This window comes from Fistularia commersonii, chromosome 11 (assembly GCF_037954325.1).
Source record: "Fistularia commersonii isolate RoL2024-O1a breed Wild chromosome 11, RoL_Fcom_v1.0, whole genome shotgun sequence".
NCBI classification, from domain to species: Eukaryota; Metazoa; Chordata; class Actinopteri; order Syngnathiformes; family Fistulariidae; genus Fistularia; species Fistularia commersonii.
The window spans coordinates 17,184,096-17,202,956 of record NC_141294.1 but is presented as its reverse complement, the minus strand read 5'-3'; the positions used below and the strand labels follow the sequence as shown (position 1 = coordinate 17,202,956).

The 18,861-nt window shown below is 51.0% G+C and overlaps 2 protein-coding genes across 5 annotated transcripts; both read left to right on the top strand.

The window, feature by feature from the left end:
- The first annotated feature begins 339 nt into the window (after positions 1 to 339).
- Positions 340 to 9,488, top strand: znf384b (zinc finger protein 384 b). Of its 4 annotated transcripts, none has more exons than XM_086155457.1 (11): positions 347 to 521; positions 1,992 to 2,059; positions 4,783 to 5,011; positions 5,090 to 5,203; positions 5,279 to 5,433; positions 5,508 to 5,608; positions 6,240 to 6,464; positions 7,414 to 7,581; positions 7,670 to 7,748; positions 7,909 to 8,067; positions 8,206 to 9,037. In XM_086155457.1, the coding sequence occupies exons 2-11, from the start codon at positions 1,997 to 1,999 to the stop codon at positions 8,572 to 8,574; spliced, it is 1,662 nt and encodes a 553-aa protein (XP_086011583.1). In that variant the 5' UTR covers positions 347 to 521; positions 1,992 to 1,996; the 3' UTR covers positions 8,575 to 9,037. The 4 variants fall into 4 exon arrangements, with proteins under 4 accessions (XP_086011585.1, XP_086011583.1, XP_086011584.1 ...); XM_086155458.1 differs by lacking the exon at positions 347 to 521 and adding an exon at positions 624 to 1,209; XM_086155459.1 differs by lacking the exon at positions 6,240 to 6,464 and having other exon boundaries at positions 340 to 521; positions 8,206 to 9,488.
- An 883-nt stretch (positions 9,489 to 10,371) lies between these two features.
- gnl1 (G protein nucleolar 1) lies at positions 10,372 to 16,973 on the top strand. Its single transcript, XM_086155423.1, has 12 exons — positions 10,372 to 10,566; positions 11,125 to 11,278; positions 11,389 to 11,525; positions 11,597 to 11,748; positions 11,843 to 11,914; positions 13,390 to 13,582; positions 13,658 to 13,756; positions 13,828 to 14,001; positions 14,591 to 14,769; positions 14,843 to 15,044; positions 15,845 to 15,985; positions 16,060 to 16,973. The coding sequence occupies exons 1-12, from the start codon at positions 10,494 to 10,496 to the stop codon at positions 16,305 to 16,307; spliced, it is 1,824 nt and encodes a 607-aa protein (XP_086011549.1). The 5' UTR covers positions 10,372 to 10,493; the 3' UTR covers positions 16,308 to 16,973.
- The last annotated feature ends 1,888 nt before the right edge of the window (positions 16,974 to 18,861 follow it).

Genomic DNA, 18,861 nt, shown 5'->3' with positions numbered 1-18,861 from the left:
TTACTTGAAACTCTGGCACAACAATTTCCTTCGGGATTAATAAAGTTGTTCTCATCTCATTATTATTACAAGATACATGTATGTATATGTGTGTTTACAGGTGTGTAAACATACAGGTAGAAAAGAGCTGAGGGTGAAATAGTGTGCACATGAATTTCCGACAGTCCCTGAAGGCAGCACCGAACGAGCCGAATCTTCCGAATCTTTCGAACTCCGTATAAAAAAAAAAACAAGTCTTCGAATCTTTCTCCGCGCGCAGTAGCAGCAGCGGCGGGCGGAAGTGACGTCACAGAAGGCGATTCCTTTTGTCTGACGAGCTCATCCGGGGAAGTGGAGCGCGGACGGCGGCGGCTTCAGCGAGAGGAAGAGAGAAAAAAAAAAAACGTGGAGGAGAAAAAAAAAAAAAAAAAAAAAAAAAACTTCACCCGGTTGGTGGGAAATTCGGAGCGGATAGGAACCGGCGTCCAGCCCGACCGGGCCGCCGCAGCCCCCGGGGGGAACCACACCGACCGTCCACTCCGGTAAAAAAAAAAAAAACCTTACTCTTCTTCGTGTGCTCGGTTGTGTTTGTAGCTGACTCGTAAGAGCCACCGCCGGCTAGCAGCCGGAAGTCTGCGAGCGTCGTTTTTTTTTTTTTTTTCCTCATTTTTTTCTCCTTTTCTCCCTCCCTCCCTCCTTCCCCCTCCAGCCCGGGTCCGACTCCCCCCGGCCCCGGGGGGAGTCGACACGCCGGTGGCCGTGGTGGTGGGGGGAGCGCCGGGGCCCGCTCAGCACCGCGGACACCGAACGCCGGCTAACCTTTAGCTCGACCGCCGCCGTTTTGACTTAGCTAGCGGCTTTTCCGCGCTTTTTAGCCAAACTAGCCGAACGTAGCTGGTTTAGCCTTGGCACCGGGGAACCGGCGGCGGCGAGTCCGATCGCTATCGATCCTCTATCGGGGATCGATCGCCACCGAAAGCCGCGGCTGACATCCGGGGCTAACGGGTGTTAGCATGTCGGATCGATATTTTCGTTCCGATTTAAACTTGGCTTTTTGTTTTTGTTTGCTTTCCGCTGTTGTGGGGAGTAAAAAGCACCGTGTTTCTGCCGTCAGTCATTGATACTTTCACATCGATTGATTGATTGGCTCACTTTTATTGACCACGCCTGGCAAGTTATTGCTTCGCGACAGCGGAACAAAACATGTTATAACGACTCTGTTCATTACAGGTAGCTTGGAAGAAAAGCCAAAGGTCAATAGGAAGTGGAGGTTATAAACCGGATATTGAATCGTGTGGAAATACAATAAACATTAGAATGATCACATTTAAAATATTAATTCAAGAATTATTGTGTCAGCAGGAAGTGACATATTGAAATGAAGGCGACGATGTGGGGAAATGATTCAGGTCCCGCCCTCCTTATTTCTAATTAATCGTTATTAATATGTTAACTGACGGCAAGAATGTAGATTAATTAATCCCACTTTTATTACCAGCACACACGGCTTTGCACATTTGTTATTTATTGTATCGTTTTGACTGCGGATTTCCTCCGAGTGAACCTGTCAAAATGATATTTATTATTGCATTATACTTACATGGCATTTGTTATAAAGCCCAATATATTCAAATAATTCCACCTCACTGTTGATGATGCACAATGATGTTCATTTTCAGATTTAGTGCTGTTTTTAACCCAAGCGAGGGGTTGAAGTGATGTAGTCACAGACCCACAAAAGTGCATTATATAATTTTTTTTAAACCTAATTTCCTGTGGTTTGATTTGGGTTCCTAGTTTCAAACCCCTTTGGTTCCCCCGCCGCCTTGGATGTTTACACACAACCACGTGCATTGTAACATGTCAAGAAATCACGTGATGAACGTAAAGAAGCTAGGGATGGGTTAGTTAGCAGTTGGTTAGCTGCGTGTGTCCGGTCCCAGGCAGTTAATGATGTGGAGGTTGTGATGTCAGCTGGACAGTGAACCCAATCCCTCCCTGTGTCGTTGCAGAAACAATGGAAGACTCTCATTTTAACTCCTCCTATTTCTGGTCTCCCATCTCCGCTGTACCTGGACAGGTAAGTCTGACGATCCGGGTCTCCGTCGTCATGGAAAGTCGCCGCAGTTTTCATCAGACACAAGGTCATAGGTCGATTATCACAACATACCGACATTGCGACTGACGGCAGCTGATAAATGTTGCGACAGCCGAATACTCACTATACTATTAATAAATACATAATCAATACACTCATTTTGTATTGTATATGATGGCAAACTGGAACATGGGATTTCAAAATAAAAGCAAACAATATATTTATTCATGTTTTACATTTGCATTGGTTAACTTTGCATTATATAGATATAAACTACAATAGTTGCATTATAGAGACATCTATAATGGTTATATAGATATACATATAAGAACAGCATAAGCTGCCAGTTACAACCATGTACTCTTTGTATGCGCATGTCTGTCCGGCATCCTTGAGTGTCATGAAAGGCACCCTCAAATAAAATGCATTATTATTATTATCATTGTAGGTGTTCAATGTATATAGAGGTGCGTCTCAAAAAATTAGAACATCATGAAAAAGCTCAACATTTTTGGTCACTCGTTTGAGAACGTGAAACCCATATATAATGCGGTTTCATTCCACATGGAGTAAAATATTTCAAGCCTTTACTTCTTGAAATGTTTGATGATTGTGGCTTACAGATGATGGAAAAAGTCAGTCTTTCAGAAAATTAGAATATTGTGAAAAGGTTCACAACTGGAAAGTCACTGTTAATTCACTCAAAGCCCCTGCAAAGGTTTTCCAAACCTTTAAATGGTTTGCCAGTTTGGGTCAGTGGGCTATACACTCATGGGGATGATTACCTACTGGACAGAGGCCCAGAAGAGTCCTTGCCACCCTCCACAAGGAGGGTAAGCTACAGAAGCCCATTGCTAAAGAAGCTGGTTGTATCCAAGAATATTCATAAATGGTTGAGTGGAAGGAAACGTTTCGAGGGGATTGTCAAGCAAAATCCATTCGCGTTTGGGGGAGCTTCACAGTGAGTGGACGGAGGTTGGAGTCGGCGCATCTAGTGCCACGATGCACAGACCCCTCTGAGAAATCAAGCTACTCCAGAACCAGAGATATCTTCACAAGCATCCCATCTGGACAGTTACTCAGTGGCCCAAAGTCCTCTTCTCAAGTGAAAGCAAGTGTTGCACGTCCTTTGGAAATCAATGTCTCAGAGTGGAGAGGCACAGAAGTTGGTCACAGTCGGCGATGCTGTTGGTCCACTGTGTTTTCTGAAGTCCACAGCAAATCCCCCGGGACATTTAAGAGCACTTCATGCTTCCTTCTGCCGATTAGCTTTATGGAGATGCTGATTTCATTTTCTGCCCACACGTGCCAAAGGCTGGTTTAATAACCGCGGTGATACCATGCTTGACCTCAACCCGTGGCGAGACTATGGTTTATTATCAAGAGGGAGATGAAAGACTCCAGATTCAACAATGCAGATGAAATGAAGGCCACTATCAGAGCAACCTGGGCTCCCATTACACCTCCACGCCGCATCGATGCAGTAAATCATGTGAAAGGAGGCCCGGCCGAGTATTGAGTGCAAAGAAATAAACGTACCTTTCAGGTGTCTGACGCTTGTTTAAAACATTTTTTTATTGATCTTCTGTAATAATCAAATTTTCTGGTAGACTGGATTTGTGTTTCATTGTCTGCAAGCCACACAATCAGCAAAATTTCAAGAAATAGGCTTGAAATATTTCACTCTATTTGGAATAAAGCTATATAATATACATATTGTAACAAAAACTATTGAGCCTTTTCACGATTTTCTAATTTTGAGATGCACGCCTGTGTGTATATATTTATACAGAGACCAAAAACTATTTCCGGATTCCGTACCCATGTGACCCGAGCCATCCAATCGCGAGGGGTCGGCCAGGTAGGATGATTGACGGTTGACCGTCAGAGTTAAGCCCCGCCCCTTGTCTTCACTGTCAGCAGTGATTGGCTCAGACCCCATTCCATTTAACTAGTGGATGAATGAATAGATCATAGTGGAGGGAAAACACCTGCTGCCCCTCAGGCATGGAGCCGGGTGTTTTGAGTGCCTCAATCTTTTTGGTGCAGCAGATCTCAGCCTCCGTCACGACCTTCTGCTAGTTCTTCGAACAAACTTCCAGGATGACATCATTAGCTGCCTCTCTGCATTCGCGTCTCACAACACATTAATAATCATGACTGTTTGCCAGCTGGTCCCGTCACAGTCAGATGGGTTCAAACCATCGCGTCCTAAAGTTAACTCAGGCGGTCAGCTGTCAGTCATCCTACACTTCACCCGCTCATCCACACCCACGGACAATTGAGTCTCAAAAGGCTCTGGTGGCTGTTTTGGGGACTGTTGGAGGAAGTAGGAGAACATGGGAAGAACCCTCAGAGAGAACCCAGTGGAAACCCAGATCTGCTGTTCTGAGGCTTTGATCACCACAACAGCCAACATTTGACTGTATCCAAACCACCCTAGGAGTGTGTAACCGAGACTTGTGATTGGATGGCTCGGGTCACGTGGTTACAGAAGGCGAAAATTGTTTTTGTTTTTATGTTTTTTTCATTTTTTTTCGTTTGTCACTATATGTATATTAACCTCCGAGGTCGAGGGAACGTCACAGGACGACCGCAACCCCCTTAGCCTATGCTAACAGTTAGCCGAGACGTTTCCACTCCCTGGTGCTCTTCTCATTCCGATCGTCCGGGGTTTAATTCACGTGACTTTTCTGCCCCTGCAGATCGAGAATGCCATGTTCCTAAACAAAGTGAAGGAGCAGCAGGAAAAGAACGCTCCCTTCTCCTCCTCCTCGGCATCCCACTACCAAACAGCGCTGCTCACCATCCCCACGCCGGGGGCCAAGACAGATGGAGCGGGACAGGCCGGGGGCGCCGCGCACCTGCATCCGCCGCACAGCACCCAGATCACCACCGTGCTGCCGGTTCCCTCCACGGGCATCATGACCGCCGGTGCGTACGTTTGCGTCCCCTCCGGCGTGGCGCCGAGCGATCGGGTTCTGACGCCGAGGTTCTGCTTCTCCTCCCCAGCCGGTCTGGTCATCACCACCCCCCAGGGAACGCTGGTCTCCCCCACCCCCTCGCAGTCCTTCGTCCCCACTCACCCTCCGACGACCATGATCGTGTCCGCCCTCCACTCTGCAGGTAAGGTCGCCCCGTCAACGCCATCTGGGCGCCGGTTCCAGAGGGTCTTCACGAACCTGCGTGCCGTTCCCTCAGACAAGAAGGAGGCCGACGGGACGTCCCATGTTGTGGTGATGCCGACGCCGTCCAAACGGGGCAGGAAGAGGAAAACGACGCTGTCCCGGGTGGGGCCGATGGGCGGCCCGGGGAACGAGACGCTGATCCTGGCTCACCTGACGGCCAGCGGGCAGGTGAGGGCGCTTAGGAGGCAGGAAGCGACCCCCAGTAGTGCCCGATTTCTGAATAACCTGCTCGTCGTGTGCAGGTGGCGCCTCTACAGCAGCATCACCACCACCCGGGCGACCCGTACGACCTGTCCAACGAGGACGAAGAGGCGGGGCCGAAAGACGGGACGAAAACATACAGGTACTGAAACCCGGCGCCGACCGACCCGCCCGCCATCGCTGTGTTCGTGATTGCAAGCGCACCTGTGTGAAATCCGCATCGTGACTCTCAGCTTCTGTAGAACCCTTAGGAGCTGCTGGATGTTCCCCCTCCCTCCCTCACCCCCTGCATGCCGCAGCCGGCAGAACCCCCCCCCCCCCCACCCCCCACCCCCCACCCCCGCCCGTCTTGTAGCCGCCGGGTCGCCACCTTGATGTATCCGCGTCGCGAATACATCAAGACATGATCATGTGACCACCGCAGCCACTTCCTGCTCTGTCTGCCCCCCCCCACCCTCCCACCCCTCCTGCTCCTTTGCTTGTTATGGCGCCTTCAGCCTCTGCTGTCACTGACTTCTCCCCCCCCCTCCACCTGGCCGTCTACCCACGTGTGCCCCTTCATTTTAATTTACCCCCCACCTCCTTTTGTCTTTAATTTCTCTCATTATTTTCTCCTCTTTCTCTCTGGAATCACCGGCTCCATCTCCCCTCCCTTCCCCCCCTCCTCATTGTCCGGCGTCCCCACCCCCCACCCTCTGCTCTGCGTCCCCGTCCCCCCCCTCCTCCTCCTCCTCCATCCTGTCCTCCCATCTCTGTCTCTCCTCCGCCTGTAGGTGCCGGATGTGTGCGGCGACCTTCTTCAGTAAGTCTGACATGCAGATCCACTCCAAGTCGCACACAGAGGCCAAACCTCACAAGTGTCCTCACTGCGCCAAGTCATTCGCCAACTCCAGCTACCTGGCGCAGCACATCCGCATCCACAGCGGGGCCAAGCCTTACACCTGCTCCTACTGCCAGAAATCTTTCAGGCAGCTCAGTCACTTACAGCAGCACACACGGTACTGCAGCCCCCCCCCCATCCCCCTTTCCCCGTCCCACCTCCATCCCCACCCTGTCTTCTCCACTCGTCCTGTAAATGTGCAGCTGCGTACACTTGACACACACGCGCATCCACCGGCTTGCTTGTCACCGCGCCCCCTAGAGGCCGGGTTGCAACGGTACTCTTCGGGCTCTTCGAAGCTCCTGTTTCGAACTTAGGATGGTCCAAAGACGAAGGAGCGGGTAGAGATAGTCAGTGAAGGCTGCGTCAGAAAGACTTTTTATTTTCCCCATGTGACGGGAAACAAGTCAGTGAGAAGAGAAGTCCTCTTTGCAAGAACATTGCGAGGAGAGGAAAGGAAAGACCAAGATAGAAGGAAGGTGACGGGACATGAAGTTCCCTGAAGAATACAAGTTCATGAATGTTGTTCAACGCTTTGTGTTTGTGTGTGTGTGTGTGTGTGTGTGAGGGATCCTTAAACCTGCAGTTATCAGTTTTTGTGAACGCCGGGTTTGGTTTTCAAACCGTTGCAACCCTCCTCTTCAGAAGACCCCTGTACAATCACCTTGGATTTCACATCTGCAATCACCCCCACCACCCCCCCCCCTCACCGCGCATGCATTCTCAGGATGCCTGCACGGTGTGTGTGTGTGTGTTTTTGTGTGTGTGTGTGTGTGTGTGTGTGTGTGTGTGTGTGCGTTCCCCCTCCCTTCTGTCTGCATCACACCCTTTTGTGTTCCCTCTGCACGTTCTGTCATTTCCTTCCTTTTACTACTGCGTTATTAACACTTGCGTGTGTGTGTGTGTGTGTGTGTGTGTATCGGGGGGGGGTTGTGAGCCGCTTCTCTCGGACCGCTGTGCATGCGCCGTCAGGCTGTGTGGAACATCTCCTGCCGTGGCTTCATATTTTTCCATGCCATCGTAGGCAATTTGTCAGTCAGAGTGTGTGTGTGTGTGTCTCTCCTCAGGAACCACACAGAGTCCAAACCTCACAAGTGTCCTCACTGCACCAAGTCCTTCGCCAACTCCAGCTACCTGGCGCAGCACATCCGCATCCACACCGGGGTCAAACCCTACACCTGCTCCTACTGCGAGAAGAGCTTCCGCCAGCTTAGCCACCTGCAGCAACACAACAGGTGAGCGGGGCGCGGCGTTGGGGGCGGGGCCTCGGGCCCGCTGTCCGGGCGGAAGGCGGTGACGGCTCTTCTTGTGTTCCCGCCTCAGGATTCACACCGGAGACCGGCCGTACAAGTGCAGCCACCCGGGGTGCGAGAAGTCCTTCACGCAGCTGTCAAACCTGCAGGTAGAACCCGATCGGACGCGTAGCTAGCGAGCCGCGGTTGAGCTAACAGTATTGCGTTAGCCGCGGGCGCTCGGAGTCCGCCCCGTCTCGGCCTGCATGATTCTCCCTCCCTGTGAAAGCACTGCCGTGCAACAATGTCTTGTCGTGGTGGTTGTTTTAGTCTCACCGGCGTCAACACAACAAGGACAAGCCCTACAAGTGCAGCAACTGCAACAAAGGCTACATCGACGCCGCAAGTCTGGAGGTGCACATGTCCACGCACACCGTCAAACACGCCCGCATCTACTCCTGCGGTCTCTGCAACCGGACCTACACCTCAGTAAGACCCACGCCGTGTGGCCACGTGGCCTCCTTTCCAGCTAACATCTGCTCCAAACACCCCTGGCAGGTACTCTGTTCCGTACAGTCACATGACCAGCCTTTCCCTCTGCCCCCCCACCCCTCCGCCCACCTTCAGGAGACGTACCTGGTGAAACACATGGAGAAACACATCCCCGACCAGATGTCCGCCTCGGCCGTGGCTCAGCCCTCGCAGCAGAATCAAAGCCAGGCCGGCGCCCCGAGTCGGGTGGAGGGGGTTGGCGGGGGGTCGAGCCGTGCGGGCGGGGGCGGCGGAGGCGCCGGCGGGGGCCAGCAGGGCCACGGCCAGGGCAGCTACCCCCAGCCGGACGCCATCCCCTGCCCCTTCGACCTGCACCAGTACAAGACTGTGTCCGCCAGTGACATCCAGTACAAACCCGTGGGCGTGTCGGACCTCAACTCCCACAAGGACCTCTGTCTGACCGTGTCCACCTCCGCCATCCAGGTGGAGCATCTCAACTCCTAAGACAGGCGGAGCGAAGGAAACCAGTCTGAGGACAAAAGCAATACCGAGGCCAGAAGGAGGCCGGACTCCCCCCCCCCCCCCCCCCCCCCCTACCCCCTACCCAACCCCAATGCCAGTTTTCACACGGAGCCCAAAACAGACGCTAAACGAAAGAGCGCCATGTGGATTCGAACCCCAGACCCTGTTTTCGTCCACCACCCCTTCCTTCTCCATCCCTCTGTCCCACCTGAGGAGGACATGCATGTAAAGGCTGCAATAAAAGCTGTTTGAGTTCATCGCGGCGATGACGGGGGAAGAGGAGATGTGCCTCTGCTTATCCTTCTTTTTTTTTTTTAAACCACCTTCCTGTTTCTCCCTCGCAGTGGAGCTCCGATCAAGAGGCCGGAGATCCACTTTTATACTTTCGTACGGGGACGTCCAGTTCTGTTTTAAAACTTCACACTTCTGCGCCGCCCCCACCTCCAACCCCCTCCCATCGTGCTGTCCGACGCCCGGTGCCCGCCGCGGCCCTGCCCCGAGCGTCAAAAGGGATGTAGAGATTATTTCCCCCTCCACGGGAAGTAAAACTGTCATGAATTAAAAAAAAAAAGAAAAAGACGAGAAACTACGCAAGGTCGTAGGTTTAGACCCAGTTCAGGCCTGAAGAGCAGGTACAATGTCAAGTGTGAAACTTATATTGCGTTCTGTGTGTATGCGTGCGTGTGTGTGTGTGTGTGTGTGTGTGTGTGTGTGTGTGCGCGTGTGTGTCCTCAGATTATACTGTTGAAATGTCTTCTTGCTATTAAAATGTTCACATTTATACACTTTCTTGGAAGACATGACACATCTGATCTATGCTTTTGCCGATGATACAATAAAACCCCAGAGTTTTGTTTTGTTTAAGGGACAAAACTACTTCCTGGTTTTGAAAGCCACTCCGCCATGACTCAGCTGTGATATGTTATTCATTATTTATCCATGAAATAGGTATTCAAACTATCAACACAAATTACATTCCAGTCGTGAGGCTCGGAAGTACTCCACCAGGGGGTTACTCGCATACAATCAGCAAAAAGTACCAAGAGTAGAAGTACATGTGTTTGTTTGTTTTTTTATTTACAGACAAATCCATCTGAGTATATATATATATATTTTTTTTGATTTGCTGAATCCACTGTGTCGTACTGGTCTATATCACGTTGTATGTTTGACCTGCGGGTACATGAAATATTTAATAAGACTTTATAGAGCACCTTTTAACACAAAGTTGCATCCAGATTGTATTTTAATTAACAGAACATTAAAATATACATGTCACCCTGGGACGGAAAGTGCAGTATTTCCCTCCGGAGTGAGTGGAATTATGGGAACACGTCGAATAGAAGTATTTCAAATTAATCGGGGCGGGATGTGAGCTGGAGGAAATGTCACGGCCCGACGGTTTAACGCGAAAAAATGCGTGAATGACACGAAATGTGCGTCTTTTCTGGACACGAAAAAATGCGGGGTCTCGATGAGCGGCAGCTCCGCGGGACGGGGCGTGTCTTGTGTTCTAACCTGGACTGTACCACTCGAGCCCCGGCAGGAGGGGTGTATCTTTCTATAAGTATTCTTTAAGTCCCGCTAATCTCGCAGTGACATTTATTTGCTTTATAAATAGAAATAAAAAATATTTTCGGTTCTGAGGACGGTTTTTACGGTGATATTACGAGCAGAAAGATGAAACCCAGTGGGTCGTTCCGGGCCGGTCTCCCCCCCCCGCTGTGGCTCCGCCCGCCATCCCCGCAGTCTGCGGCGGACGAGGCGGCGTCACTGGAGGGAGAAGAGGGAGGTACAAGTACCGGAGTCCAGAAACTTCAGCCGCCGGGACGAACCGCGGCTCCGAAGCCGCCGAACAGCGACAGCGGCGGGTCGGGGGTGGTCGCGGAGAGACCGACACGATGCCCCGGAAGAAGCCCTACAGCAACAAGCAGAAGAAGAAACAGCTCCAAGTGAGGCGGGAGCGGAAGAGAGGTGGGACTACTCTCGCTGTTAGCATGCTAAGCTAGCAGCGACTGACGGAGTGACGTATCCTGGCTCGCGCGTGGTCGCTTATCGATCGGCGGATCGATCGATCGGCACTGAAACTTCCGTGGAGTCTTCAAGAGGAAAAGGCGTCCGCTCCCGTTATTCACCTCACAGACGGAGGGAGGACGTCGATGTTCTCGGTATCGATCTTTTATCGATTATGGCTTCAGGTATTGGTGCAACTTTGATTGCACCAATCGAAGTTTCCGTGAGAACATCGTTCATCTACAGCCAGCGGGGGGAAAAGCTAGTTTTTATCTATTTACTGTATTTCACCAAGTTGGTAGAGCAAGATTTTAAGTCATTCCCTCAATATTCAATCCACTTCCCTTTTCTTTGCTAAAATATCTGACTATTTTCCAGATGTTCAGTCCGGGAGAAACTCCTGGAAAGCGTTTAAACACCCACAGACTCAGGACAGTTTGATTGACAGGCTCAGGACTGTGTGTCCGCTCACGCTGACTCGCGGAATTTGACGTTAACCTTCTGACCCCGGGCCCCCAGGTGACGGGGGCTCGGGCCCCTGCAGCCGGAATGCTAGCGTGGAGCGCGGCGGCGGCGGGGACCGGCGGTCGGACACCTCCGACAGCGAAACCGCCGACGTGAGGAAGATCAACCAGCAGCCACTCGTCAGAGACGGGCGCCACGACCCCAACAGGTGGGACTCTGATTGATCAATTCAGATTGATATATCAGTTTGAAAAATGATCATAAAAAGGGGCTGATGCCATCGACCGTGACCCTCGGCCTCGGTTCCTCCGTCCCTAGGTTCCGGCTGCACTTTGAGAAGGAGAGCAAAGAGGAAGTGGAGAAGAGGAAAAAGGAGGCCAGGGAGAAGCTCCTGCAGCCCGTGTGTGACAAAGACCTGGAGATGTCCATGGAGGACGTCTACCCCGAGGAGAAAGGTGGGTGTTAACGCCGCGAAGCAATGTGACGAGAACGGACGGCGACCTATCAACCGATCGCACTCCCCCAGGACTCGGTTTCCCCCGGCGACCGTCCTGGAGCTATGATATGACGAGGGAGAGCCTGCTAAGGAAGGAGGAGAAGTCCTACAGGGAGTACTTGGATCAGCTCCACTCCAGGAACCCATCCGGGTCTCTGAGCCACTTCGAGCACAACCTGGAGGCGAGTGACCTTTGACCCCTGCATCGTCCCTTAAGGAAAATGGGGTTTCTCTTTTTCCCTGAAGATGAAATATTGTCTCCTCTGTGTCCTCCAGACGTGGAGGCAGCTGTGGCGGGTGCTGGAGATGTCGGACATCGTCCTGCTGATCGTGGACATCAGACACCCGGTGGGTCGCCACAGAGGTCCGCACGCCGGTCTAAAACGAGATGGAGATCTACCGAAGGTTCCAGGAGGTTGAGTAAAACTCCGAAAGTCTCGGAGACCTGAAGGTTTGGAACCTGCAGCGGGTTGTTTGAAAAGAGCCTGCAGGAATCCAACCAACCACCAGGGCAAACCACAACCCCCCCCAGCAGGAGAAGCCCCTCCACACTAGATGATCAGAAACACATATATTTAAGAGACCAGAGGTCCAACCAGTGTGATGAAGATATAAATTCTGTAAATAATTAACAAAAACATCCAGTAAAAGTTGTAACAGCAGGCGATGAAATCATGGTTTCAAAATATTTATTGGTATTTTACGATTTAATCATTAATACTGTCCTGTTGCAACTCCTTTGTGAAGTCATCCCTTCTTAAAATCCCCTTAACCTCCTGTAAACCTTCCCCCCATTCAAATCCTCTTAACCACCCCTTGACTTCATGTTAAACTTTGTTTGACCTCCCCTTAACCTGTTACTACTAACCTCTTTAACCTTCAGTTAACCTCCCCTTAAAATCCTATTAGCTTCCTCTTACAATCTCCTTAAACGCCCCTTAACTTAGTGGCAAAATCACAAAATTTCCGGAGGGGGGGGCAACTTTTGCAATGCTGACTAAAGTGAACCATTAAATTGGTAAATTAACAGGTGACTAGATAATTGTCACAATTCATGTTTTTCTTGTTAAATTTACAGGGTAGTGCAATTTGTAACCTATAGGTGGCGATATAAACACAAAGATGTAGCGACATAAGCTACAAGAAAGGTACATCTAGGTACATCAGGGGGTCTTGTTCCAGAACCAGCAGTGATAAACCAAAATCAAATTAGCAACTGTGTTTATATTTTCTTATTTACATAGATTTTAAACTTCTTTGACCCTCCCTCACACTCTTATTAACCCTTCCCACTCTCTTATAAATACTTCCTATTTAAAATGCACAAACACAGAGTTACACTTTGAGTAGCGATAGCGAAGGGATGACTAGATGGAAGTGGCAGGTCATCTCATGACCTGAGCACATATGTGTGAGCCCAAAGGGAACGCATCGAAGTGTTTTTTGGAAAAAAAAAAAAAAAAAAGAGGGATTTCACATGAGTGAACTAGTGGCGATTTCAACAGGACTGAAAATCCAAACCCAAAAAGCTCTGCGCGCTGATTGGACATTCCTTTCAGAGGCAGCTATGATGGTCAGATTCCCTTCAAGGTGTCGCCCTTATGAACATACCTTAACGTCCCCTTAAAATCCTGTTAAACTTCCCTTAACCTCCTTAATCTCTAGCTCCCTGCCCCTGAACCATCAGTTCACATCCTCCAAAGATCCTGTTAACCACGCATCCCATTAACTTCGCTTAACCTCCCCTTAAAGTCCAGTCCCAGTGTCTCCTCTGTGAGTTTGCTGAAAACCCTTTTGCTAAGATGTGGCCTCATCCTCCCCAGGTGCTGCAGTTCCCCCCCTCCATGTACCACTACGTCACGGGGGAGCTGGGGAAGCAGGTGGTCCTGGTCCTGAACAAGGCCGACCTTTGCCCCCCTCCGCTGGTGATCGCCTGGAAGCACTACCTGACCTCCAAGTTCCCCCACCTGGAGATCGTCTGCTTCACCTCCCACAGAGGGCAGCCCTACAGCACAGGTAAGAGAGTGTGTGTTTGTGTGTGTGTGTGTGTGTGTGAGGGAGGTGCAGGTCATAACGATGTGTGATCTGCAGTGCTCCAGAAGAAGAGGATGAGGAGGAAGGCGGATTGGAGTCAGGCCGGCGGCCCGTTGGACATCTTGAAGGCGTGTCAGGCCATCACCGCCGGCAGGGGTGAGTTCAGGGATGTTCCCGTGCGTCCCGTCTCCTCGGTGTCCTGACGTCCCCTCCTGCCGTCCCCGCAGTGGATCTGACCAGCTGGGAGCAGAAGATCCAGAGGGACGCCGCCGAGGCGGAGGAGGAGCACCAGGGGGAAGTAGAGCCCGTCCTGATGGAGCATCAGAGCGACGGCACCATGGAGCCCAGCGCTCGCACCCAGGAGCTCTACACCGACGGGGTCCTGACCCTGGGAATGATAGGTGAGCACGAGAAGAAGAAGGACCACCATCAGGATCGAACAAACCAGAAGGATCATGAAAAACTGGAGGGAAAAGTTTCCACCTCTTCCTTTAACACCAGAATCTAGGAGTTAGTGTCCATCTAAAAGTGTCATCAGGGTCAAATTTACCCGCTAACAACCCATTGATTTTCAACGTTAGCAATTCCTTTACTAGAGTTCTTCTTCTGAACATGCAAAACGGACTCAGAAGTTCTGGATTGGCCACCTCCTTGAGTCGATCCCATTCCAGGTTGTTCCATATTTCCCCACCGCCCGACCTAGACATGTACCGTCAGGTTGCGCAAATGTGCACATCAGTGAGCTACCTAGCAGTACCTGTTCTGATTCTCAAATCAGAGATCCTGGATCTCCTCCAGGTGACTTAGACGGTGAATCACACCTGGAGACGTCGCCAGGGAGGCTCCACTTGAAGGAGCATACGCCTCTTCTTTACGGACGGCCCGTTTTCACCATCTTTTTATTCTGAAAAATTCAGCGTCTGCTGTTTTGACTCAAGCGCTCCTTTCTACGGGAGCTGTCGGTCAACTCGGTCCGTGTCCCGCCGGCAGGTTTTCCGAACGTGGGCAAGTCTTCGGTGATCAACAGCCTGGTGGGCAGGAAGGTGGTCAGCGTGTCGCGGACGCCCGGACACACAAAGTACTTCCAGACCTACTACCTGACCCCGACCGTCAAGCTGTGCGACTGCCCCGGCCTCGTCTTCCCGTCCCGGGTGGACAAGCAGCTACAGGTGCGTGACGCCGCCCGCCGCATCGGCGCAGATGTCAAGGTTCTGATCACGTGACCCGGTCTCTGGTGTCCAGATCCTGGCGGGGATCTACCCGGTGTCGCAGCTGCAGGAGCCCTACAGCTCGGTGGGCTACTTGTGCCAGCGCACCGCCTTCCTGTCGACGCTCAAGCTCAAGCACCCGTCGCTGGAGGAAGGGGAGGGGGAGCGGCGGCCGGCGTCGGAGGACCAGCGGGGGGCGCCGGAACCCGGTTGGACGGCCTGGGATGTCTGTGAGGGTGAGCTGACGAGCATACCGATGGAACAGCTTGAATAAAAGTAATCGTAAACGATGGGTTGAAAAGGTGAAGCAGACCAAGAGGACAGGGTCTAAACCAGGGGTCGGCAACCCGTAACACCCAAAGAGACATTTGGACCCGGTTTCCTCGGAAAAGAAAACACTGGGAGCCGTAATTACTTTTTGACGTCTAAAATAAAGGTACCGCTGTTTATATTGCTTTTCATTACCTTTACACTTTGTATAAACAAGTGTGTAGTGTGTTCCTTCTGAAATTCACAAAGTATTACGGAGCAAATTAAATTTTATTTATGTAATGAACTCATTTTGAGTTCGGGCTTTCAAAGCGTGTAGCGGAGCCTTGACCTGAATTTTAAAAATAAATTGGGAAAAAAATCACCGTGTCAGTAAACAATAAAAAATGAATATTTGCAAAATATCTTCATAAATATTTATTTTACCTGGTTTATGGGACTTCTGCTCCTGAACTTCTGCGCACAGCATCTGCAAATCGAGACTTAACCGGCTGGCGGGTATACCGGCTTCCGCAAGTGCGACGTTATTTTGAACGATTTAATATTTCAAGATCACAATAATCTTCCAACTTAGAACTAAAAGTTATAAAGGAATTAACACAAATGAAATACACTTCAATTAAATATTTATCATTTATTTTCCCAAGCCGCAGTGTAAAGATGAAAGAGCCGCGGGTTGCCGCTTCACCAGAGGGGGCGGGGTCTACTCAGATACCCGTCTGATTTCCATGATTCTGATTCGTCACCGGACCGATCTGTCTTCCAGCCTGGGCAGAGAGGCGGGGCTACAAGACCGCGAAGGCGGCCCGCAACGATGTTTACCGGGCCGCAAACAGCCTGCTGAGGTTGGCCATCGACGGCAGGCTCTGCCTCTGCCTCAGACCCCCGGGGTACAGCTGCCTCCGAGGTGAGCCCTGTTTTTACACGAGTGTAATAATAGTGATCAACAGGTGTGACCTACTAATGATCCGTTGACCTCAGATCACTGGGAGAACCACCCGGACCTGCCCGACGTCCTGGCCCTGCAGGGCAGGACGGCGGAGGACGAGGGCCCGGGCAGAAGGGACGAGGACGAGGACGGCGAGTCCAGCACCGAGCCGGAGGAGGAGCGGGACCGGGACGGGGACGACGAGGACGAGGGTCCGGGGCGTCCCAGGAGCGACGAGGACCGGCCGGCCGGACGCGGCCTCAACATGTTCCACATTCTGCGGGAGAACGAGTGTGAGTGACGTCGGACACGGGGACTATTTTCACGCTCCCTCGCTGTACCGTTAAGCCCCGCCCCCACCCATGGTACCCTCACGCCACACACAAACTAGTCCAGCTCCATCAGAAAGTTCTCCGGAGACGCTCCGATGGTTTCCTGCTCAGAGAAGTAGCGCCTGGAAGAGGTTGGAAGGAAAAAACAGAGCGGCGGGTCCGGCTGTGTGACCACGAGCTTCGGGGTTTTCTTTGCGGGATCCAACATGGCGGCCGGGTCAACTTCTTGTTTCTTCAAACGCATCTCGGACAGATGATTTGTGAGAACGTGTGTCTACAGACCCCCCCTGAAAACACTTATAGAAATGACATCATAGAAAAAAAATATATATATACATATATATATATATGTATATATATATATATAAATATATGAGAAACTCTGCAGGTACTTCCTGTTGGCAGCAGCAGGTACTTCCTGTCTGGCATCACTTCCTGTTGTGTTTTCTTTTCTGAAATAGGAGGTTTGTAGAGAAATGAACAGGGCTGGGTGAAAGTAATCTGATTACTCTGTCCTGCTCCATTGTGTTGCCGTGACGACTGTGTTTAGTTGTAGTTTTAAGTTTGGTTTTCTGCACGTTGTGGAGGCAACGAGAAAAAAAACAAATCAATAAATTGTTTTCTTTGACTCCTGATTGGTGGACTCGTGGTCACGTGATGCGATGACATCACTCACCTTAAAACGGGAGACGGTTGGCCGGCCTCTGGAGATGGACCTTTGTCCTCCAGAACATCTTGTTTTCTCCTGATTTCTCTGTTAGCGACCAGCCTCGAGTCAGTGATCCAAGCTCTAGAAGGTTCTGCAGTTTGACCTGGACAGGTCAGCTGTCAATCATCCAACCAGTCACCTTTAGAGTCCTCTAGGAGAACCTGGAGAGAATCCAGGCTGGAGAAGCTGGAGAGAACCCACGCCTGGACCCTGACACGAGGCCCAAGCAGCCTTTGCACCTTCTCACCTCCATCATCATCATCACCACCAGCCGGCTGCTGGATGTGATGCCTTCACAGGCACCAAGCCAACGCCTGAATTTACACGACTCTGTCAATCTCCTGTCTTTCGTACCTTCTAAATGGACAGAAATTTGTCAGAACTTCCCCGGACATACTTGAGAGGTTACCCTCATCACTCTGAGGAACATCAGTGTCCAACCGACTCTGGAACGTCTCGGAGGAATCCTGGAAAAGAGCTGGAGTCCCAGCCAGAAGTCCTGGATCCTGTACATCTGATGACCTTTTGACCCAAAAGAAGTCCATTTCTTTTTTTTGTATGTAAACACTGGTTTTGTAGCTTTGAGCACACACACACACACACACCCATGCACACATACACACATATCTGTCAATCAAAGTTGATCCTTTGACAAGTGGCCACAAGGGGGCCTTCAAGGACCACCAGACCCTGCAGCTGATGATTTAGATGATTTAGATCTTGTGTGTATGTGTGTGTGTTTCTGTATGTGTGTGTGTGTGAAATCATGACAGTTGAAAAGGTTGTTTTGCTGGTGTTCCTGCACATCAGAGAGTCACAGTTTTGAGGGAGGCAGGAAGTCAGAGAGCCTCTCAATCAGCAACGGGAGTGTCTGTGTGGGGATGGAGTGTGTGTGTATGTGTGTGTGTGTGTGATAGAGATGAGAGAGTGTCTGTGAGGACTAATGTGTGTGTGTGAGGACGGTGTGTTTGAGTGGATACAGTGTGTGAGAGGACAGGGTGAGTGAGAGGGCGGTGTGTGTGTGTGTGTGAGAGTGAGAGAGAGGTCAGGGTGTGTGGGGACCGAGTGATGTAACCATCATATTTATTGCTAGAAAAAGGATCCTGTTTGTATTCACCTGTGTCCTGCTGACTATATATGTGTGTGTGTGTGTGTGTGTGTGTGTGTGTGTGTGTGTGTGCGTGCGTGTGTGCGTGTGCGCGCATGCGTGCGTGGGTGCCCTCGAGTGCATCATATAGTCCACTGAACACCTGGCAGGTAGAGTCCAGCAGAATCAATTCATCCAAGGCCGCTACTCTTCCCTCACACACACGCGCACACACACACACACACACAGTGATTTATAGCCGCAGCAGTTGGTTGTGTCCCGGTGTTGTGGGGGGGTCGGGTTTAACCCCTCAGACCCCCGGGGGGCGCAGGCTTCAAACACCCTTCGCTACAAAACAAGAGTGTTTTCGGAGGAGGAGGAGGGTTGATGAAGATCTGATGAAGACGAGGATTCCATGAAGACAAAGGCTGGTTTCACTCGAGAGGAGAAACTTCATACCAGGGTCAAAGTTCAGCCTTCTCCTCCTGCAAATCACACACTTTGCAAGTACATGATGGGAATGGAGGCCCTACACAAGCTAGCGTTCACACACACACACACACACACACACTCGTCTACCCCGAGTCGGGCGACATGTCTGAGGTAGCAGCGTCATGTGACTGGAATCCAGGTCAGAGACCGGAGGTTGAGTCATGTGACCACCACATGTGACTCCAGGCCAAAGTCATGTGACCGTGACATGGCATGCACACACACACACACACAC